At 43.9% G+C, this 21,216-nt stretch overlaps 1 protein-coding gene across 2 annotated transcripts in view; it reads right to left on the bottom strand.

The window, feature by feature from the left end:
• Positions 1-21,216, bottom strand: part of TMOD1 (tropomodulin 1) — a 154,920-nt gene that overhangs the window by 50,204 nt on the left and 83,500 nt on the right. For both annotated transcript variants that reach the window (XM_063914239.1, XM_063914238.1), the window contains exons 5-8: positions 11,781-11,870; positions 4,776-4,906; positions 2,148-2,255; positions 1-61 (exon numbers count right to left, since the gene is read on the bottom strand). The exon at positions 1-61 is cut by the window's left edge and continues 83 nt beyond it. In XM_063914239.1, the coding sequence (XP_063770309.1) occupies positions 1-61; positions 2,148-2,255; positions 4,776-4,906; positions 11,781-11,870 (390 nt within the window). The remainder of the gene's footprint in view (positions 62-2,147; positions 2,256-4,775; positions 4,907-11,780; positions 11,871-21,216) is intronic.

The raw sequence follows: 21,216 nt of genomic DNA, 5'->3' as shown, positions 1-21,216 counted from the left end.
AATTAGATTCCACATTTAAGCTCTTCAGTGTACCATTAACCTTCAGCATGTCCGCCAAAGCCTTGTACAGAAAGAAAGTCCCGGATACAGTAATCACAGCTGACTCCAGTTATACAAAACGATCACATTACTTCCATCTCATCTTCATAGTGAAAAGGCTATTCTACCTAAGTAGTGTTATTCCTTATAATACCCTTATAAATGTGTTTTATTTAAATGAGCTTCAAAAAACCTCATGAAGCACTACACACAGGTGGCTGGAGAACCTTCATTTCCTACACAGCTCTTATAGGATACAGTATGATTCTGACATATGTATTTGTATCTACCCATTACCCACCCCAAATTTAGGTTAAGTGCGTTAAATTGTGGCTGTAATGGTGTGACCTCAAATGTGGTTTATGAATTACATTTGTATTGTGCACATTTATCCTTTCCCAGAGCAACACTAAATTATACTCTAGTAAGGGGCAAGTCAAAATATTACACAAGGGAGCTTATTAAGTAAAGCTAGGTGCACACTTTCCTCACACTGCACACTTATTGTGACAATTTGCCAATAATCAGGTGATCGGCCTCTTTTATCGTTTAGTGTGTGGGCATGAGCGTGTTGGCCAAACATCGATAAACCGATCCAAAAATGGCCAGAAACACTTGGCTTTGATTATCGAATCGAGTGCATGCTATTGAATCGGCCAGACTTGCAAGCAGGTATTAGCTAACAGGTCCTACAATTGTACAGTGTGTGGGGCCTCTCGATAATCCGCCCATATTTCCTACTATTTTGGCAGGTTTAAAAAAAATAAAGAATTGCTTAGTGTAGCACCAATATTGGGACCTACCACCTGACCATATGTTCTATTTAGATTATTTTATGAAGTAACCTCCGAGCAGGGATGTGTGGTGAGCTAAATAGCTCAGGAGGCACTGGCTAGCACCAGAGCCAGATTTACATGCAATATATGAGCCAAAACGTACATCTTGGCATTTTACAGAGGTGCAGCAGTATAAACTCCTGGAAATTTGGTGAATTTTGATCAGAGATGTGCGGAAAAGGTACACAGGAGAGGCACTGCCTTACCTGCCATAGACTTTTTACTCCAGAGTTTTGGCTATAAAAAATATTATAATAATGCAAAGAAGATATTTCAAACATAGTCTTTGTATTTTTCATATACTTTACTCAGTCAAAACTCTGGCACAAACGTTAGTATGACAGGATAGGCTCTGCCTCACCTGCCTCACCCCACCGCACGTCACTGCCTCCAAGGTTGTTATAACATCAATAAAGTAAAAACTATTTCACTCTCTATACCTCTTGTACAGTAAAGCTCCTGAGCCTGTATTACAAAATGCCCCCTAAATTATGCAAACTATTTATATCTTTGTGGGTAAGCAATAACATGCATTAACATAGTGTAATACCTGCAAAGTACCGAGGAAATATCACTCAGTGGGGGGAATTCAATTGTTTCTCTCCGAGGCCGCCACTAGATGGCGCCCAATGGAGTAATTTAATTGTTGCTCCATTTCAATGTGATGCGCCATGGGGAAACACATTTCAGCTCGCAACCCCCCGTGTTGGCGAGCTGAATTGTGCGAAAAGTGACTCATTTGGGCGTCCAAACAGTACTTTTTGCGTTGCGCCCAGCACTTTCATTGGGTTTATCTGTTTTACACTGGCCGCTGACCGCATACCCATGTAATACAAATTTTCTGATTCCTTGTTTTTGTAGTGGCCACTAAGGGGGATATCCAATTAGCCCCGGTTTTTTACCGGGGCTAATTGTCCCGCCAGGGGCTATCTAATTAGCCCCGATAAGACGCGGCACGCGCCGGCTTATCTGGGATTTTGTTTCGCCTGCCTCCGGCAGGCGAAGCAGAATCCCCGGAAACAGCCCCATTTTCGTACGAAAACGGGGCTGTTTCACTCGAAAACATCACTGAACCTGTGTTTTCGGGAGAAAAGTTTTTTTTTACACCCGATTTAATAGGATAGGCTGTAAAAAAAAATCGGTGAAACATCGGAAATAAAGTCCGATAAACGGCCGAAAATGGCAGTTTTTCGGACCCGATGTTTTAACGGGGATAATTGGATATCCCCCTAAGTACTTAATTACAAATATCTACTCCATGTCATAACTTACAAATGCAACAGGGTCATTGCTTCTTGTTCCCACAATGCTGAACTTCGTCACATGGGTATTTGTTTTCATAGCTTCAGCATAAGCTTTTAAAGTTATAATAGGAATGTTCTAGAAAGGAAATCCAGAAATAAACATCATATATGATAAAAATATGTACAATTTGTATTCTTTCATTTTCTTGGTATAAAAGGAAAACGTTGAAATGGAAAAAAAGATACATATTTTTTGCACATTAAGAGAAAGAAATTAAATATAAAACTAATAGACCAATTTAGTAATGCAAAAGCATCTGCCTCAAATTTACACCAAATAAAAAGCACATACATGATAGACTGGAGAAGCCATGGATCTGGTGCCCTAAGTGCAAGTATAAAGGTATTTGAAATGAAAAACTGTATAAAGGACCTTATTCAGGGGATGCGGTCAACATCCCGCTGGACGGGATCCCGGCGGTCGAAATACCGACGCCTGAATCCCGACCGCCACAATCCCGACCGCCACAATCCCGACATATTCTCCCTCCGTGGGTGTCCACGACACCCATAGAGGGAGAATATAATAGTGTGCCCGCAGCGTGGCGAGCGAAGCGTGCCCGCAGCGTGGCGAGCGAAGCGACCCCGCAAGGGGCTGCGTTCCGCTCGCCACCCCTGTCGGGATTGTGTGGTGGGGATTCCGGCGTCGGTATTTCGACCGCCGGGATCCCGTCCAGCGGGATTACGTACTGTTCCCTTATTCAGCATGGATCGCTATTCAGACAGAAAGTGCGATTTTCTCAATCCTGCTTCTGCTAAAAAAAAACGCATGTGAAGAGCCGCCCAGAAAGGAAAAAGAAGCTCACCGACGCATTTGCAAATGTGCATATGCAGTTGCATAATTGCAATGCATATGTAGAAATCGAGTACGATTGACAGTTGCGGTTGACCCAGGGCTACTAAGAATAATGAGAATGCAGTCACACTGGCACCATGATGTCAGATACACATCCCTAAAAAGGCCATGATCCGCCTGCAGTTTTCCAACCACTCCCCACAAACGCCATGTAACCTCCAACAAACGGACACTTCCTGACAATTGCTATGTGATCACACCTTGCATGCGCAGTTGTCCAATAATCGGCCGATTTGCAATTTACCACACTATCAACACTGAGCCACTTGACTGAACATCAAAATTTGTTCATGTTAGCTATCCATAGACTCGGCATCTACTTGATGGCTATTTACTAACATAGCTTTTAGCCACTAAGAATTGCAATTTGAAGGGATTTCATAATTTTTGTTTTATGAAAAGGGCATTTTTAACTGCAATTACAAGTGTATTGTTATTCTAAGAAACTCCTATATCCTCTGTGACCCTCTCCCTTCCTGGGATTGCAGTATTCTCGATTCTCTAAGCCAAACAGCTGCTAGAGAACTGCAAATTCTGAGTAAGAAAAAAAAAAATGTTAATTGAAGGTGTCAAATTAAAGTTTTACCTGATTGTATGGTTGTTGCTCTTATACAATCACAAGCCTTTATTAATGTAGATTCCCCATCAAACTTTGTGGGGCACAGAAAACTCCTACAGTGGGTCTATTTGAGATTGCGATATAAAGAATGTGGTACAAGAACGGGACCTTACTGTACTATCTCTGCATACACCCATTTAAAATGATTTTGTGGATCTGGTTATTAATGAAACACATTAATCGTTTCTTAAGACTCAATTCTAGTCTACTTCAACACAGAGGAAACCTTCAATTCTATGACAGACATGGTGTATACTGAAAGCAGCACCGGATTTCATGGCTACCCCCTATCCAATCAGGTACTGCATTCCTTTAATTACTTACCTTACACAGTCCCATCAGATACTGGGCTTTCCCTGACATGGTCAAATCTGATGCAACCAGTCAGAAATCCCACTAGGTGCCTGCTGGAAGATAATCTTCCAGCAGCTGCCAATTGCCTACTGGTTCCCTCCCCCACTCTCTGCCGTGCAGCCTATCACTGCTGATCGGGCAGTCAGGTGGCACCCCTCACCTCCTCGCCACAGCTGCAGAGATTAGGAGCAGCCAGGGACACGCATAGGAAGCAGCCCTCAGATTCCCTATGCACACCTGGCAGCTGCAGAGAGGAAAGTGTGAATCAGCAATGTCACGATCATCGGCAGACCGATATATCAGTTACCGATGTTCTAGAGCACAGGTTTTCAAGCTTGGTCCTAAGGCCCCCAAACAGTTCATGTTTTCCAGGTCTCCTCACAGAATCATAAGTGAAATAATTACTGTAGCTCTACCTGTGGATGTTTTCAAATATCAGTGAGTAATGAATGCACCTGTGCTCCTGCTAGGTGACCTGCAAAGTGTGAACTGTGTGCGGACTGAGTTTGAGCACCACTGTTCTAGAGAAATCTGTAATAAAAAAGTGTAAATATATATATATATATATTTATTTTCTTATATAAAATAATTGTGGGATAAGATAAGGTTGCATAGATGTTCTTAACCTAATTCAATCATGAAAAAAGTTAACATTTCAGAGTGTTTTATGAAAAAAATATAAGCCAGTTAAGTTGTGGATAAACGAAAGTTATTTAAGAAAGTCCCCAATATTTACACTATTTGTCAAGAATACAATAAATAAATACCCTAATATTATTGAGATTAACTTCTTCAAGGTCAGGGTCGTTGCTTTTAACTCGTTCCAAGGTTTCATCCACATCTGTTGAATTAGGTTCTTCATCAGGAACTGGTTTATATTGTGTTGGTTTTATAACACCTATATAAATATGTACACAATTTTGAGAACATTATGTATTTACAAGTACAGGTATGAAATAACAAAAAAAAAAAAACAATTAACAAAAAACAAAACAGGTGAAAACCTTTATTGGACAGCGTCATATAATAGTATTAATATATTTTAATGCAGTTTCACCTCTACCTGATGAAAGACACAGAAAGAATACAGTAAGCTAGAGCACTTTATTTACTACAAGTTTCAGAACAGTGAATATATACAGTACACACACATATATATATATATATATATATATATATATATAAAATAGGATTTTAATACCTAACGGTAAATCCTTTTCTCTTAGTCTGTAGAGGATGCTGGGGATGCTTCAAGAACCATGGGGTATAGACGGGATCCGCAGGAGACATAGGCACACTTTAAGACTTTGATTGGGTGTGAACTGGCTCCTCCCTCTATGCCCCTCCTCCAGACACCAGTTTAAGTAACTGTGCCCAGGGAGACGGACATTTCGAGGAAAGAATTTATTGTTAAACCACGGTGAGCATCTTACCAGCTCACACCTCAGTATGCCGCAGAACGTGGCATTCAATAGAACACCAGCCGACGGCATGAAGAATATGCAGCAATATGCTGACATAAAGTGTAACACAACCTGTGTGTGTAAACACAACCAATAACAGCACAACGCATGCCATGGCATGAACATCATCAGCAACAGGCTGACTTAAACACAACACACCATGTGTGTAAACATACCCAATAACTGCAGATACAGTACGCACTGGGACGGGCGCCCAGCATTCTCTGCGGACTAAGAGAAAAGGATTTACTGGTAGGTATTAAAATCCTATTTTCTCATTCGTCCTAGAGGATGCTGGGGATGCTTCAAGAACCATGGGGTTTATACCAAAGCTCTAGAACGGGCGGGAGAGTGCGGACAACTCTGCAGCACCGAATGACCAAACAAGAGGTCCTCATCAGCCAGGGTATCAAACTTGTAAAACTTCGTTAAGGTGTTTGACCCCGACCAAGTAGCAGCTCGGCCAAGCTGTAATGCCGAGACTCCTCGGCTAGCCGCCGAGGATGAGCCCACCTTTCTAGTAGAATGGGTCTTCACCCATTTCGGTAACGGCAATCCTGCCATAGAATGAGCCTGCTGAATCGCAGCACAGATCCAGCGCGCAATAGTCTGCTTGGAAGCAGTAGCCCCAATCATATTGGGAGCCCATAGAACAAACAAAGCCTCTGTTTTCCCAATATGAGCCGTTCTGGCGACATAGATATTTAAAGCTCTGACCACATCAAGAGACTTCGATTCCGCCAAGGTGTCAGTAGACACTGGCACCACAATAGGCTGGTTTACGTGAAACCACTTTTGGCAGAAATTGCTGACGAGTTCTCAACTCCACTCAATCAGCATGGAAGATTAAATAGGGGCTTTTGTGAGACAAAGCCGCCAATACAGATACCCGCCTTGCGGATGCTAAGGCCAACATCATAACTACTTTCCAAGTAAGAAATTTTAATGCAACCTTACGTAAAGGTTCAAACCAATGAGATTGCAGGAACTGCAACACCACATTAAGATCCCATGGAGCCACAGGGGGCACAAGGGGAGGTTGGATGTGCAACACACCTTTCAAGAAGGTCTGTATTTCTGGAAGGGAGGCCAATTCCTTCTGAAAGAGAATTGATAAGGCCGAAATTTGTACTTTAATGGAGCCTAACTTTAGGCCCGCATCCACACCTACTTGCAAAATATGGAGCAACCGCCCCTCCTGAAAATCCTCCGTAGGAGCTTTCTTGGATTCACACCAAGACACATATTTTCTCCAAATACGGTGGTAATGCTTTGCCGTTACTTCTTTTCTAGCCTGAAGAAGTGTGGGAATGACTTCACTGGGAATACCCTTCCGGGCTAGGACTTGGCGTTCAACCGCCATGCCGTCAAACGCAGCCGCTGTAAGTCTTGATACACGCACGGCCCCTGTTGTAACAGGACCTCTCGAAGAGGAAGAGGCCAGGGATCTTCTATGAGCAACTCCTGAAGATCTGGATACCAGGCCCTCCTTGGCCAGTCTGGAACAATGAGTATCGCCTGAACCTATGTTCCTCTTATGATCTTTATCACCTTGGAATGAGTGGAAGTGGAGGGAACACCTAGACCGACTGAAACACCCACGGTGTCACCAGGGCGTCCACCTCTATTACTTGAGGGTCCCTCGACCTGGAACAATATCTTTGAAGTTTCTTGTTGAGGCGAAACGTCAACATGTCTATTTGAGGAATTCCCCAACGACTTGACACTTCTGCAAAGACCTCTTGATGAAGGCCCCACTCTCCCAGTTGTCTACACCCGAAATGAAGATCGCTGACAGAGCGTTTACATGCCTTTCCGCCCAGCGGAAAACTTTTGTGGCTTCTGCCATTTCCGCTCTGCTCTCCGATCTGCCCTGGCGGTTTACATACGCCACTGCTGTATGTTGTCTGACTGAATTAAGACGGGCAGACCACGAACAAGATGTTCCAGAATGTTTATGTGCAGACAAGCTTCCTGGCTTGACCATTTTCCCTGGAAATTCGTTTCCCCCGAATGACTGCCCTGGAGTCTCCAGCCCTGGAGACTTGCATCCATGGACACCAGGATCCCATCCTGGATCCCGAACCTTCGCCCCTCTAGGAGGTGAGAACTGAGCAGCCACCACAGGAGAGAAGTCCTGGTCCTGGAAGATAAGATTATTTTCCGGTGCATGTGAGACCCGGACCACATGACCAATTGGTCCCGCTAAAAAACACTCTGGCATTTAACCTGCTCACTGAATAGCCTCGTAGGCCGCAACCCTCTTTTTCATCAATGGAACGTATTGATGGATTGACACTGTTGTAGATCTGACCCGACTCTGGATCTTCAGAGCTCTTTCCATTGGAAGAAACAAACTCTCAACAGTTCTGTATCTAACATTTTTCCCAACGCCGACAATCGCGTTGTTGGGATCAACCGTGATTCTGGCAAGTTCAGGAGCCAACCACCTTGTTGAAGATCTGTCAGGGATAAAACAACATTTTGCACCAGTTGTTTCTTGCCCTCCCCGTACGCAGGAGAGCGTCCCAGTACAGAGTAATAATGCTTTTACTATTGAAGGAAATCATACCACCATCACTCTGGTGAATTGGCACTGACAATCCTGAATAGCAAACCCAGGTAAGCCTAATGCGGAAGAACCGTATTTAGACCCTCTTTCTCCTTTAACAGATTGGAGATCCCTGCCCCGAGAGATTCCATCTTGTAGTTCAACTTCTTAAGTAGAAATTGTTTGGAATTGTTCTGACCAGGCCTTCCGGCCTCAGAAGCACGAAAAAAGCTTGAATAACAGCTTTTTTTTTTGTTTGTTTGACCGGGACAGCAGGACAATGACCTGATCCTGACCTAGTATGGCGTCGCATACTACCTTCCCATCCAGAGGAGATTTTTAAAAATCAGTGAGGGGAATCATCTGGAAACTCCAGTATGTCCCCCTTGGGACTCTATTCTTCAACTCACTAGTCCATGTCCGTTCCAGGACTGACTGAAGAGTATTAGACGTGGTCCCACCGGTGTGGGCTCCCGCAATATAGTCCCAGCGACATGCGGTGGATGTGGTAGAAACAGAGGATGATTTCTACATCTGCGAACTTAAAAAGGCTGCTGACCTCTTACCTTTTTCACCTTCCTCTACCTGCAAAGAAAGGGAAAACCGTATCCATTCGGTCGAAATGACTGCATCCTACAAAAATGCGTCACCAACCGTCGTGAGGGAACATAGGTCAAGAAGGTAGACTTACCAGTGGTATCTGCCGAGATCAACTTAACAAAGCCATCCCCAAACCAGGTTTCACATTCATAGGGAAGATACTCCAGTTCTTCTTGGAGTCAGCCTCAGCATTCCATTGGTGAATCCACAACGCCCTCCTAGTCGAGACCGCCATGGAAGTGGCCCGCGAAAACAAGAGTCCTATATCCCTTGTAGTCGCACGGCAGTATGCTGCAATGATATAGACATGACTCTATTTAAGTTGCATACAACTACTCCCCCATGCGCATGTAATGCCAGTATAATCAACGTACATGCGGACACATAATTAGAGTATCACATATCTTCCTGCATACGATCCTTTGTGACAGGGCCCCGTGCAGAACAGGGGGTGACTCTCACCTTCTATCCATTGAGAAGGAAAAACTTTACCCCAGCATTCATTATAAATATCTGTATATACATATATATATATATATATATATATATACCTTCCAATGCACCTATACACACATATATCTATATATATATATATATATCTATATATATATATATATATATATACATACACATATACATATCCAATACGTTATTCTAATGTGTATGAACAGGTACTGAATGCCAATTTTTGTGGATCTGATCAGGAAACTGTTAGGTGCCGCGGTCCGTGGCGCCGCTCGGTCCGTTTCCGAGCGATGACCGCGGCCGCTGCACCTTCCTCCTTGCCCGCCCGGCGCCTAGCAACTAGGGACGCAGTGCGCGCTGAGCCGCCGGGTCCCTAGCAACGCTAGGACGCCGTGCGCGCTGAACCGCCGGGTCCCTAGCAACGCTAGGACGCCGTGCGCGCCGAGCCGCCGGGTTTATAGCAACGGGGACGCCACAGGCGGACCGCGTTCCCCGTTGCAGTTATTGATTAATTAAGTGTTCACACATGTTTCTCTGGTCGTGCAGCAAGGCAGCTGCACGACATTTTGTGTAATTGGGCTCTGTGCTCTTATTGGAGGGTTCCCTGTTATATGCCTCCTCAGTGCCTCACACAGACGCCGGTGATAGCTTCCTGCATGCTGCTCATGTTTGGTGAACGTCTGTTCCTGGTCTGCTGTGCCCGGTCCCTCCAGTTCTCTGAGTTCCTGAATCTTGGAATTCGTCACCCGGTCCCAAGGAGTTCTTCTGGTCCTCATTTACCTGTGGCAGTCGATTGAGGTTCTCACTTGGTTTCGTGAGTGGCGGCCCTGCCGCGTGTTGCGGCCTAGGCCGCTTTAGTATTGTTTTCTTGTACTGGAGCATTTGCGGAGGTTTCCGCTTCCATAGTCCTCTCCGGAACTCGGCGGTGCCGTGTAGGAGAGTGGACAAGTGGAATATTTTGGTTGTTCTTTTCCCTGGCGGTAAGCCGCGCATACTTTTAGTTTCAGGTTAGCCAGTAGCCCCTGGCCTAGTTGTTTCAGTTAGAGGGCCCCTTGTTATTATACCCTGTCTCAGTTCACTCTTTGTCTCTCATTAAGACCTGAGGGGGCATCGGAGTTCGGCAGACGTAATCCGCCCTTCAAAAGCGGCTGCCATGGGCCCAAGAAACCATAGTCTCGCAAGAGTGAACTGACAGCACGGGTAAGACAACGGAGATAGGGTGCCAGAGGCTATTCCCATTCCGTTTCCCTTTCCCAGCATTACGTTCTGGTACTCAGGTCCCACCGTATAAGACCTCCCCTGACCTGAGTATCAGGATCATAACAGAAACATTATGGTCGACCTAAGAAAGATTATTCGAGTCGATCTCAGGGAGTAGTAACTGGGCAAAATAACATTTTTACGACCCTGAGGGGTCTGAGAGAAATCCATTCTATGAACATGACTCCCTCCATAAATATTATCACGTCTGTGATCGTGCCACAGACCTATATAATCTTACTATACATACATATTACATATAGGGATAGCTTTATCTCATATGCATCACATTATCATGTCCATATCCACCCAGTCAGATATTGTTGGTGCCGACAGGGTCACCCCCCACGTCTTTGTCTCCCATATAGTTTTCTCTTGGGAAAAATATACCTCTACTGACATTTTTACATGTACCAAGTACCATTAGGAGTCGACAGCACCCGACATAGTCATTCCCTTTGTGTCTTCTCTTCTTTTACTCACCCGGCTTCTGTCTTCTGGCTCTGTGAGGGGTGTGACGGCGTGACTCCGGGAACAAGCAGCTAGGCGTACCAAGTGATCGAACCCTCTGGAGCTAATGGTGTCCAGTAGCCTAAGAAGCAGATCCTTTGAACTCAGAGAAGTAGGTCTGCTTCTCTCCCCTCAGTCCCACGAAGCAGGGAGCCCGTTGTCAGCAGGTCTCCCTGAAAATAATAAACCTAACATAAAGTCTTTTCAGAGAAACTCAGTAGAGCTCCCCTGTGTGTGACCAGTCTCACTGGGAAAAGATTCTAAACTGGAGTCTGGAGGAGGGGCATAGAGGGAGGAGCCAGTTCACACCCAATCAAAGTCTTAAAGTGTGCCTATGTCTCCTGCGGATCCCATCTATACCCCATGGTTCTTGAAGCATCCCCAGCATCCTCTAGGACGTATGAGAAATATATATATATATATATATATATATATATATATATACACACACACACATATATACAGGTTCAGTATTCCATATCCAAAATGCTTGGGACCAGAAGTATTTTGGATATCGGATTTTTCCGTATTTTGGAATAATTGCATACCATAGTGAGGTATCTCTGGGATGGGATCCAAGTCTAAGCACAGAGTGCATTTGTTTCATATACACCTTATACACACTGTCTGAAGGTAATTTTAGCTAATATTTTTAATAACTTTGTGCATTAAACAAAGTCTGTGTAGATACACACAATTCATTTATGTTTCATATACACCTTATAAACACAGCCTGAAGGTCATTTAATACATTATTTTTAATAACTTTGTGTATTAAACAAAGTTTGTGTACATTGAGCCATCAGAAAACAAAGGTTTCACTATCTCAGTCTCACTCAAAAAATTCCGTATTTCGGAATATTCGGATATGGGATACTCAACCTGTATAAACAAAATAATAATTAAAAGTGAAACAAACTTACTGTTTAAACCCTCTTTGTTGACAATATTGCTGCTTGCAAGGGCTTCATAATACTGCTGATTACTCATCAGAGTGTGCATTCCCAGGATAGCTAAGGGGAAGAGAGAACAATCCTTATACAATAGCCATTATAGTTTTATATGGTGCGTGTGTCTGTGTGTATTTGTACATGCAGAAAAATGCGATCATACATTTACATTTCTGTAGCAGCATTTTGAGATGCATGTATCTTAACTTAAATGTAGGTCAACTTCTCTTCTGGCTTACACATATATCTGGTGCACAAATACATCTATATCCATAAAATATCCATAAATTTGCACAAGGCCTATGAGGACTCCTAATAGGTGCATCTTAAAAATACTTTAGTCAAAAATCATACACATCTCTGGGGGGCAGCCACACTTATCTACGTGCAAGTGGCTGCAAGTGCAAGATACATTCAACTCAAAAAACGACACTAGCAGTACACATGCACAATGCAAGTTTTATGCAAGCCATTTTTGTTTGTGGCACAAATGGACTCGCGTACATCTCTAAATCCAGACTCTCATTTTCATGTGCAATGTCAAAAGTCCATATTATGATAAATAATGCACTGAATCTCTAATAGTGTCAGCAAGGCATTGGCAATTAGAGTCCTCAAAAGAGAAAGCCCTAAATGTAATATCAGTTATATTAATTAAACACTTACTTATTACAAATCATATGATAATATACAATGCCTTGAACTTTGCAGTTGAGCTCACTGCACGTAAACAGGGAACTCCATTTTGCAATATTGAAGATGAAAATTAGATGAGTAAACCGATTGTGAAATGAGTGATGGTAATTTTCTTAAAAAAACTAAATGCATATGTCCAAACTGTCCCAATTTCATTAGGACAGTCCCATTTTAAAGGTAATGTCCCCTTGTCCTGTGATCATAATGTTTCATCCCAATTTGCAGGGAAGGGTAAGGAGGTATTACTTTGAAAATGCCATTTTTATTAAGCTATTAAGCCACGACCAAGGATGTGGCCACACCTACCACATCACTCATCCTGATTACAAACTGGCAAATATCGGGGAGAGGAGTAATTGTTTAAGATTACAGAGCTGTGAGAATATTAAGTGGCTAAGTGAGTTAATAGAGATTGAACGGTCCTACATTGGTGCTTGAAAGTTGTGAACCAACCCTGCTGAAATTTGACCTAAAACTATCCCAGATTTTCACACAAGTCCTAACAGTAGAGAACCAAATCAAACAAATTAGACAAAAAAATGAAATGTAAATTTTAATAGAGGAAAATGATCCAATATAACATCCGTGAGTGGCAAGAGTATGTGAACTTTTAGGCTTAGCAGATATTTTGAAGGTGAAATTAGAGTCTAGTATTTTCAATCTATGGGGTGACAAACTGGTGTGAGTGGACAAACTGTCTTTTTAAAGGATCTATCAAAGTCTGATGTTCACAACACATCTGCGGAAGTGTATCATGTCACGGACAAAGGAGATTTCTGAGGACCTCAGAAGAAGAGTTGTTGATGCCCATTAGGCTGGAAAAGGTTACAAAACCAACTCTAAGAGTTGGGACTCCAACCAATCAACAGGCAGACAGACTGTGTACATATGGGGGATATTCCAGACCATTATTACCCTCCCCAGGAGGGGTCGACCAACCAAGATCACGCCAAGAGCAAGATGTCTAATAGTTTGCAAGGTCACAATGTAACCCAAGGTAACCTCTAAGCAACTGAAGGCCTTTCTCACTTTAGTTAATCACCACCATCAAGAGGACTCTGAATAACAATGGTGTGCATGGCAGGATTGCAAAGAGAAAGCCGCTGCTCTCCAACAAGAACATTGCTGTCCTTCTGCAGGTTGCTAAAAAACACCTGGACAAGCCAGGCAGCTATTGGAACAATGTTTTGTGGACAGATGAGTCCAGTATGGAGATTTTAGGAATAAATGAGAAGCATTATGTTTGCAGAAAGTGGATCACTGCATTCCAGCATAAATACTCATACCATCTGTGAAACATGGTGGTGGTGGTATCATGGTTTGGGTCTCTTTTACTGCATCTGGCCCAGGACGACTTGCCATCATTGATGGGACAATGAATTCTGAATTAGACCAGAATATTCTAAAGGAAAATGTCAGTACATCTGTCCATGAGCTGCATCTCAAGAGAATGTGGTTCATAGAGCAAGACAATGACCCAAGCACACAAGTCATTCGACCAAAGTTTTGGTATGGTCAAATCAATGTCCTAACCTAAATCCATTCGAAATGTTGTGGAAGGACCTGAAGTGAGCAGTTCATTTGAGGAAACCCACCAACATACTGTAAATGTTTACATGCAGTTACAGCTGCACAAGGGGGCCATACCAAATACTTAAAGCAAAGGTTCACATACTTTTGCCACTCAAAGATATGTAATATTGCATAATTTCTTCACAAAAAAAAATTAGCACGTCTAATTTTTTTTTCTCTCTCATTTGTTTGATTTGGTTCTCTTTATCTACTTTTACGACTTGTGTGAAAATCTGCGATAGTTTTAGGCCAAATTGAAGCAGAAATTTAGAAAATTCTGAAGGGTTCACAAACTTTCAAGCACTACTGTATCTATCATGCCTAACAGTTATTTCTCCATACAATTTATTGCTCTAGTGGGATTTCTTCTCTACTATACTAGTTTTGTCCCAACTGTAAAGTGCTGTGCAGTAAGAAGGCGCTATAAAAATAAATGTTAATTATAAAATTAAAACTAAGTAAAGGAATAATGGAATACATTTAGTTTCAGAAACAACAGTTTATAAAAAAAAAACCTGAAAAATAATTCTCCACTTTTATACTGGGTACACATATATCTGCAGATATATCTATAACCAGATTGGGCAGTGTGTTGTGCATAAATCTACCCGATCCGTCGGGACTAACGTCACGAACTGGGCAGGCATTTACATACGCCCGTCCAGTTGTGCTGTCAATCACAGTCGGCGTCTGCAGCAAGTGTACAAGCAGTTGGCTGACCGCCCGTACACACAGCACAATGCGCCAATATAACGTTTGACATATTGGCCATCAGCTGTGCTGCAGGGCCGACGCGATAGGTCTGTGAACGACGGCGTTCCCAGACATCTCGCTCATACACACTGACCGACGGACCTTATCTTCGCAATAGAACGACCGATATATCGGCCAGTGTGTACGCACCATTAGAGATCACTTACATTTTAAAGCTGTAGCAACACACATTTTCCAAGTGTTTCACAAAATACGCTTCCAACCCTTTTCTAAGATATCTAGAATACAATTGGTTTATTTTTGGGGTATTTTATGTACTTTTAAAGGAAAACAAACATGCAGTACTGCTTCTAAAATAGAACATGCAAAAATATAACACCACGTGAGCTATGTGTACTACTCCATGGTGGAAAACAATGTCTTCTAATTTTGAAATGTTTTTCGGTGACACTGTTGGAAAAAGTAGCTAAGCATAGCAGGCATTACACCCTATTGTGACTAAAGTTTGCTTTCACAGCTACACTGTACATTTGAATCAAATATACAAATGAATTACTCAGTATAAAAAGACATAGGGCGGGATGTACACAGTGCAAAAATGCAGCCAAAACTCCAAAAATGCAGTTTTCTGAGTTTTGGCTGCATGTCCCTATGTACCAAGCTCCAAAATGTGATATTTTCTGGGGCTTTGAAGCCTATTTGAATCTGAAAGATCCAATCTGAGGCGCATGCATCATTCTGTGTATGCACAGGATGACTCCCGGGCCATAAACCCAGAAGTCTTGTGATTGCAAAGGACAACTCTTATCAGTAGAGCTGTCCTTGGCCATTTTAATTGCATACAAGCATTATTAACGCCGGTATGTACATGATAAGTGACAAGATACATCACAGATGTAATGCATAGTACATCTCGCCCATATTGTTCTGTTAGACTAGTACACATTAGCAGCTTGCAACATAAAAAATCTCCTTCCTTAAGGATCTCTGTGAACCACCACCTTCTAGGGCTCATGAGTGCATGCTCAATTTTCATGAATTTCGTTCATTAAACTTAGCAAAACCCTTTGTATGATCATGAGTAAGGACAGACTGATCAATTAACTACTAGCTTTTAATGCATCAGTTGTTGTGCAAATGTATACAGTGGGCCAGATACAGAGATGAATGCAGCTGCTGTGCGAAAACATGCAAAAGCAGCAGGCTATTTGTGTAATCCACTGCTGCATCCGAAGACGCAGTATCGGGTCATCTGCATAAACATCTGTCATCTTAATAACCCTCTGCTTACTCGGGATGATGGTAATATCACACAGCAGTGTCCCGGAAATCTGCGGCAAAAGATGCAGACCCTGGGCTTGCCACACCTACAAAACGAAGCCGACATGTTCCCGTTTTGTAAAACATTCACCATCCCCACCCCAAATGGCTGCGGCATGTAGATCATTCTGCAGCTTAGGGGGCAATGCGGCAGTCATCCCATCCACAGATCTGTACATGTACGGTGCTGATGTACGCAAACCGCCAGGCTTGCGTAAAATCTCTGTGTCAGGCCTAATATTATTTTGTATTATTAAAGGGGAAAAGCTTAATTTAGGATCTGCTGGAAATGTTTACAAAGACGCAATTTTGCAACTTGACAAACCATGTTGAGCAATGGGTAGGGTACAAATTTAAGACACCTCCCCAGACTCTAAGCCATCCGCCCCCCTTTTCCCTGACCACCCCTCCCCATCCATCTTACCAGCTCTGACTTCTTTTTGCGCTGTATCTGGAGATGAAGTCATGGCCCTAATCCATCCCCCCCCCCCTTCCCAGACCCTATCCCTTCCTACCACCTTCGTTACCTCTCTTCTTCTGCCTGTTTACATCTTGCCCTCCTCCTCAATCTCTCAACAGGCACTGTCCCCTCTGTCTTCAGGCATGCCCTTGGATCCCCTATTCTTGATAATACTACCCTTGATCCACTCTCTCCAACTACCAACCCATTTCCCTTCTGCCTCCAAACTCCTTGAGAGTATTGTCTACAATCGCCTTACTGCCTTTGTTTCCTCCCACTCCCTGGTTCACCCATTTCAGTCTGGCTTCCATCCTCTGCATTCCACTGAAACTGAGGAAATTCTGCAATGATTTCCATGCTACCACCCAAGACCACTACTCTATACTTATCCTCCTTGATCTCTCTGCTGCTTTTGATACTGTGGACCACTCTCTCCTCCTACAATCCTTCACTCCATAGCCTGTGTGATACTGTCCTCTCCTGGCTGTCCTACTACGTATCAGCTCCTTCTCTGTCTCCTCTATCTCTGCACACTTCCTCTAACAGTAGGTGTCCCCAGAGGCGTAATGAAGGTTGCGGCCAGGGCATATGCCCTGGGCGCCGGTATGTTGGGGGCCCTGGACCAAGACTTGGTGAGCATGCTGATCGCCTGCCTGTGGCATGCTGTACTTTAATATTTTCTAAAGGACTCGGTCAGATCTCAGTCTGCTGTGCTGGGTTTCCATGGCTGGACCAGCCACCAATGAGATTCCAGACACGCACTTCCTCAAATCCTCATCTCCTATTGTATGGCACTGCTTCCCTTCCCCAGCGAGTCCTGGGGTCTGTCTTCTGCACTGCCTGTGTGTGCAGACAAGTGAGGGCCTTCCCTTCCTCAGCGAGTCCTAGGGTCCATCTGCTGCGCTGCCTGTGTGTACCGACAAGTAAGGGCTTCCCTTCCCAAGTGAGTCCTAGGCTCCATAACTGCAGTGCTGTGTGTACCAACAAGTAAGGGGCTGCCCTTCCCAAATGAGTCCTAGGATCTGTATCTGTGCTGCCTGTGTGTACCGAGAATTAAGGGGCGTCCTTTCCTCAGCAAGTTCTAGGTTCTGTCTCTGTGCTGAAAAGTGTGTGGCCAGACTGACATGAGGGGCACGGAGGGGAAGGAGTGAGGCACCTGTAACTGCACCAGGCATTTGCTGACTAGCTAAAGACTGGCGGGAGACCACAGCCGTGGATTCATCAACCTGCGGGGACACTGCGCTTGGGTAAGCAGATCAAAGCAAACTTAAGCTTGCCCCTTCATGTATTTCTCTCTCTATTGCCGTGTGTTTTCTTCATGTTTCTCACTCTCTCTCTCTGCCCCAGGTCTCCACCACCCTCTGTCTCTGCCCCTGGTCTCGCCCTCTCTTTCTCTGCCCCGATCTACTCCTGGACTTTCTCACTCTCTCTCTGGTCTTTTTCTGCCCATGGTCTGTTTCTCTCTCTGGTCCTGGTCTCTCTCTCTCTGCCCCTGGTCTCTATTCTCTCTCTCTCTCTGCCCCTGGTATCTCTCTCTCCCAATGGTCTCTCTCTATCCCTCTGCCCCAAGTCTGTCTATCTCACTCTCCCTCTCCAACTCTGGTCTCTCTCTCTCTAGAAATGGTGGCTCTCACAGACTCTTCATCACCAAGAAATGAAGACTCTCAGATGCCCACAGGCTAATCCAATGCTTTGCTTTATTATAACATTCATCAGGTATACACTGGCGTAGGTTATTATAAAGTGAAATGCTGGGAGTCTTCATTTCTGGGTGTTAAAGAGTCTGTGAGTGCCACCTTTTCTATACTGCATATTACATTATTATTGGAAGTCAACGCGGCAGGCTACAGAGTGCATGATGCCTCCTCCTCCTATACTTGGCTCCACCCACTCTGGATATAATATACAATATTTTTTAAAGCAAATAAACTATTCTAAACTAGGGTTAGGCAACCTGTGGCACTCCAGTTGCTCTGGAACTACACATCCCAACATGCCTTGCCAGTTTTATCATGCTGTAGAAACAAAACTATGGAAAGGCATGCTGAAACATGTAGTTCCACAGCAGCTGAAGTGCCCAGGTAACCTGTCCATTTTCTGAACCACCCCAAACTATAAAGCGATGCAGAGTATGCTGTGGTGATATAAATATGTTAATGATAATAATAATTACACAAAGAAAATGGTTACAAGAGAAGGTCTTTTTTTGCAGGTTGAAGAGGGTAGCTATTTTAAAATAATTTAATAACATTAATTGAGAACTCAATTTAAAGTTGCTCTAAAACTTAGTTTTTGCCCTTGTCATTCCTAATAGCCGAGTAGAGCGGGCAGAGTGCTTATTTATTAACTCTAAGAAGAAGAATGGAATTTTAATGTAAAGAGACAGTATGACAAATTAAATATATATGTATCTATATATATATATCTATATATATCTATATATATATATATATATATATATATTGTGACAAGAACACTGGGATAGTGTTTGAGGGCAGGTATATTTGTCCCAGGTTCTTGTCTTACATGTTTTAGAAAATGTTAACTTCTAGGAAAAATGCTTTTTGTTTTGTCTGAACCTTTTCAGTTTGCTGTAAAAGCTGGGTAAAGGCTCTGAGAGAGAGATAAGGCGAGTTCTAGACATTGGGCCCAGTTCGGGTCTTTGGCCTCACAGAGGGCTAATCAGGGTTTCAGCTGTGTAAGAGTGATATAGTGCTTCTAACCTGATTAGTATGGGCAGACTGCCTGGGAAGGCTGCAGGATCTGTGTGTGAGAGACACGCTTTCTGATGCAAGTAAGCTATACAGTATGTACTGAAGAACTCTGTGTTTTGTTTAGTGACAGTTAGGAACATCTTATGTTTAGTTAGTGCCGGACAGGAAAGGTATTTTTATTTTGGGGTTTGTTTTATTTTCTGTTTCAATAAAACTGGCCGGGGTCAGTTGTACCAGAAACTGGACTTGTGTTGTTCCTCAGCTGCTGCGTGCTGCCATATTCCCCAGGAAAAGGCACCTTGCACCCCTACAGTGTTACAACTTGGTGGAGAATGCGAGCAGGCCGTTCTGCGCATAAGTGAAAGCAGCAGCTTTGTGAGGCCTGCAGAAAACGGTGGTTTATGCAGATACAGCCCAGTGTGAAGTTACTGAGACTCACCCCTGAGGGTTTGATATATGTCCTGGGTGAAAGCAGCTGCAAAGCCGCCTGAAAAATCTGTTGACATGGAGGATCTGCTTAAAGCCTTGCTGCAAGCTACAGCGGCTCAGCAGGAGGCCAACCGACAGCAGCAGGTGGCAATGGAGGAAAATTGGAGACTACAGCAGGAGGCCAACAGACAGCAGCAGGTGGCAATGGAGGAAAATAAGAGACAACAGCAGGCAGTTGTTGATGAACTTTACAGGCAACAGCGTCAGGATAGAGAGGCCTTAGCAGAAGTGGTGCAGAGACTTGCAGCTCGGGTTGGAGATGTGGCCGTCAGTGCTCCAACCAGCTCTAGTTCTATACGAGCCAGTCACTTCCTGCAGAAAATGACAGAGGCTGATGATGTGGAGGCCTACCTGACCACGTTTGAAAGGACTGCCGAGCGTGAGAACTGGCCGAAAGCACAGTGGGCCAGTCTGCTGGCACCTTTCCTGTCAGGTGAGCCCCAAAAAGCTTACTTTGATTTAAGCCCTGCTGAGGCTCGGGACTATGATAAACTAAAGACTGAGATCCTGACCCGCCTGGGAGTCACGCTGTCAGTACGAGCACAACGGGTGCACCGTTGGCTGTACGCCATGGAGAAGCCTCCGCGCTCCCAGATGCACGACCTTATTCAGCTAACAAAAAAATGGCTGCAGCCAGAGACATTAACTGGTCCCCAGATGGTGGAAAGAGTCGTCATGGACCGCTACTTGAGATCTTTGCCCATGGTCCTGCGCAAGTGGGTGAGCCATGGAAACCCGGGTACTGCTGACCAATTAGTGGACATGGTAGAGAGGTATTTGGCAGCAGAGGAACTACTGATGACCACCCAGCAACCCATAGATCCTCGACAGCGCCCTTCAGTAAAGACTGGTAAGACTGTTCCGTGGGAAAACGTTGCTGGGCGGTTAAGAGAACGCAAGGCTGGAGAAACTGTAAACACTGGCCCTGGAAACAGGCCAATGGGGCTAGAACGGTCTATGCTGCCCAAATGGGTTGATAATCGTGTGGTTAAATGTTTTAGGTGTGGTATGCCAGGTCATGTTATTGCCAATTGCCCAGTCACGCAAGAACCCATGCAATGTGATGCTGCCTTTGAATGTCGCAGAATGTCTTTCTTTGCTAGGTTAGCCTGTACTGTGGTACCTTCACCTGAGCTGGAAAAACAAATGTGTGATGTGTTCTTAGAAGGTAACCGGGTAGAGGCCTTGCTAGATTCAGGAAGTTTAGTTACCCTCATGAAAGCTGGGTTAGTGAACCCCTTAAAGGTCCAGCAAATACCTATTGGGGTAACTTGCATACATGGGGATACCCAATATTATGCCACTGCTGAGGTGAATATAGAAACTTGTTGTGGGTCAGCAATGGTTAAAGTGGGACTGGTCCCTACCTTGGTGCATGAGGCCATAATAGGGAGGGATTTTCCTCATTTTTGGAAACTGTGGGAATCACGGTTATCAACAGATG

The sequence above is a fragment of the Pseudophryne corroboree genome, chromosome 1, assembly GCF_028390025.1.
Source record: "Pseudophryne corroboree isolate aPseCor3 chromosome 1, aPseCor3.hap2, whole genome shotgun sequence".
NCBI classification, from domain to species: domain Eukaryota; kingdom Metazoa; phylum Chordata; class Amphibia; order Anura; family Myobatrachidae; genus Pseudophryne; species Pseudophryne corroboree.
The sequence above is the reverse complement of the archived record's forward strand: the minus strand, read 5'-3'. Positions and strand labels throughout refer to the sequence as shown.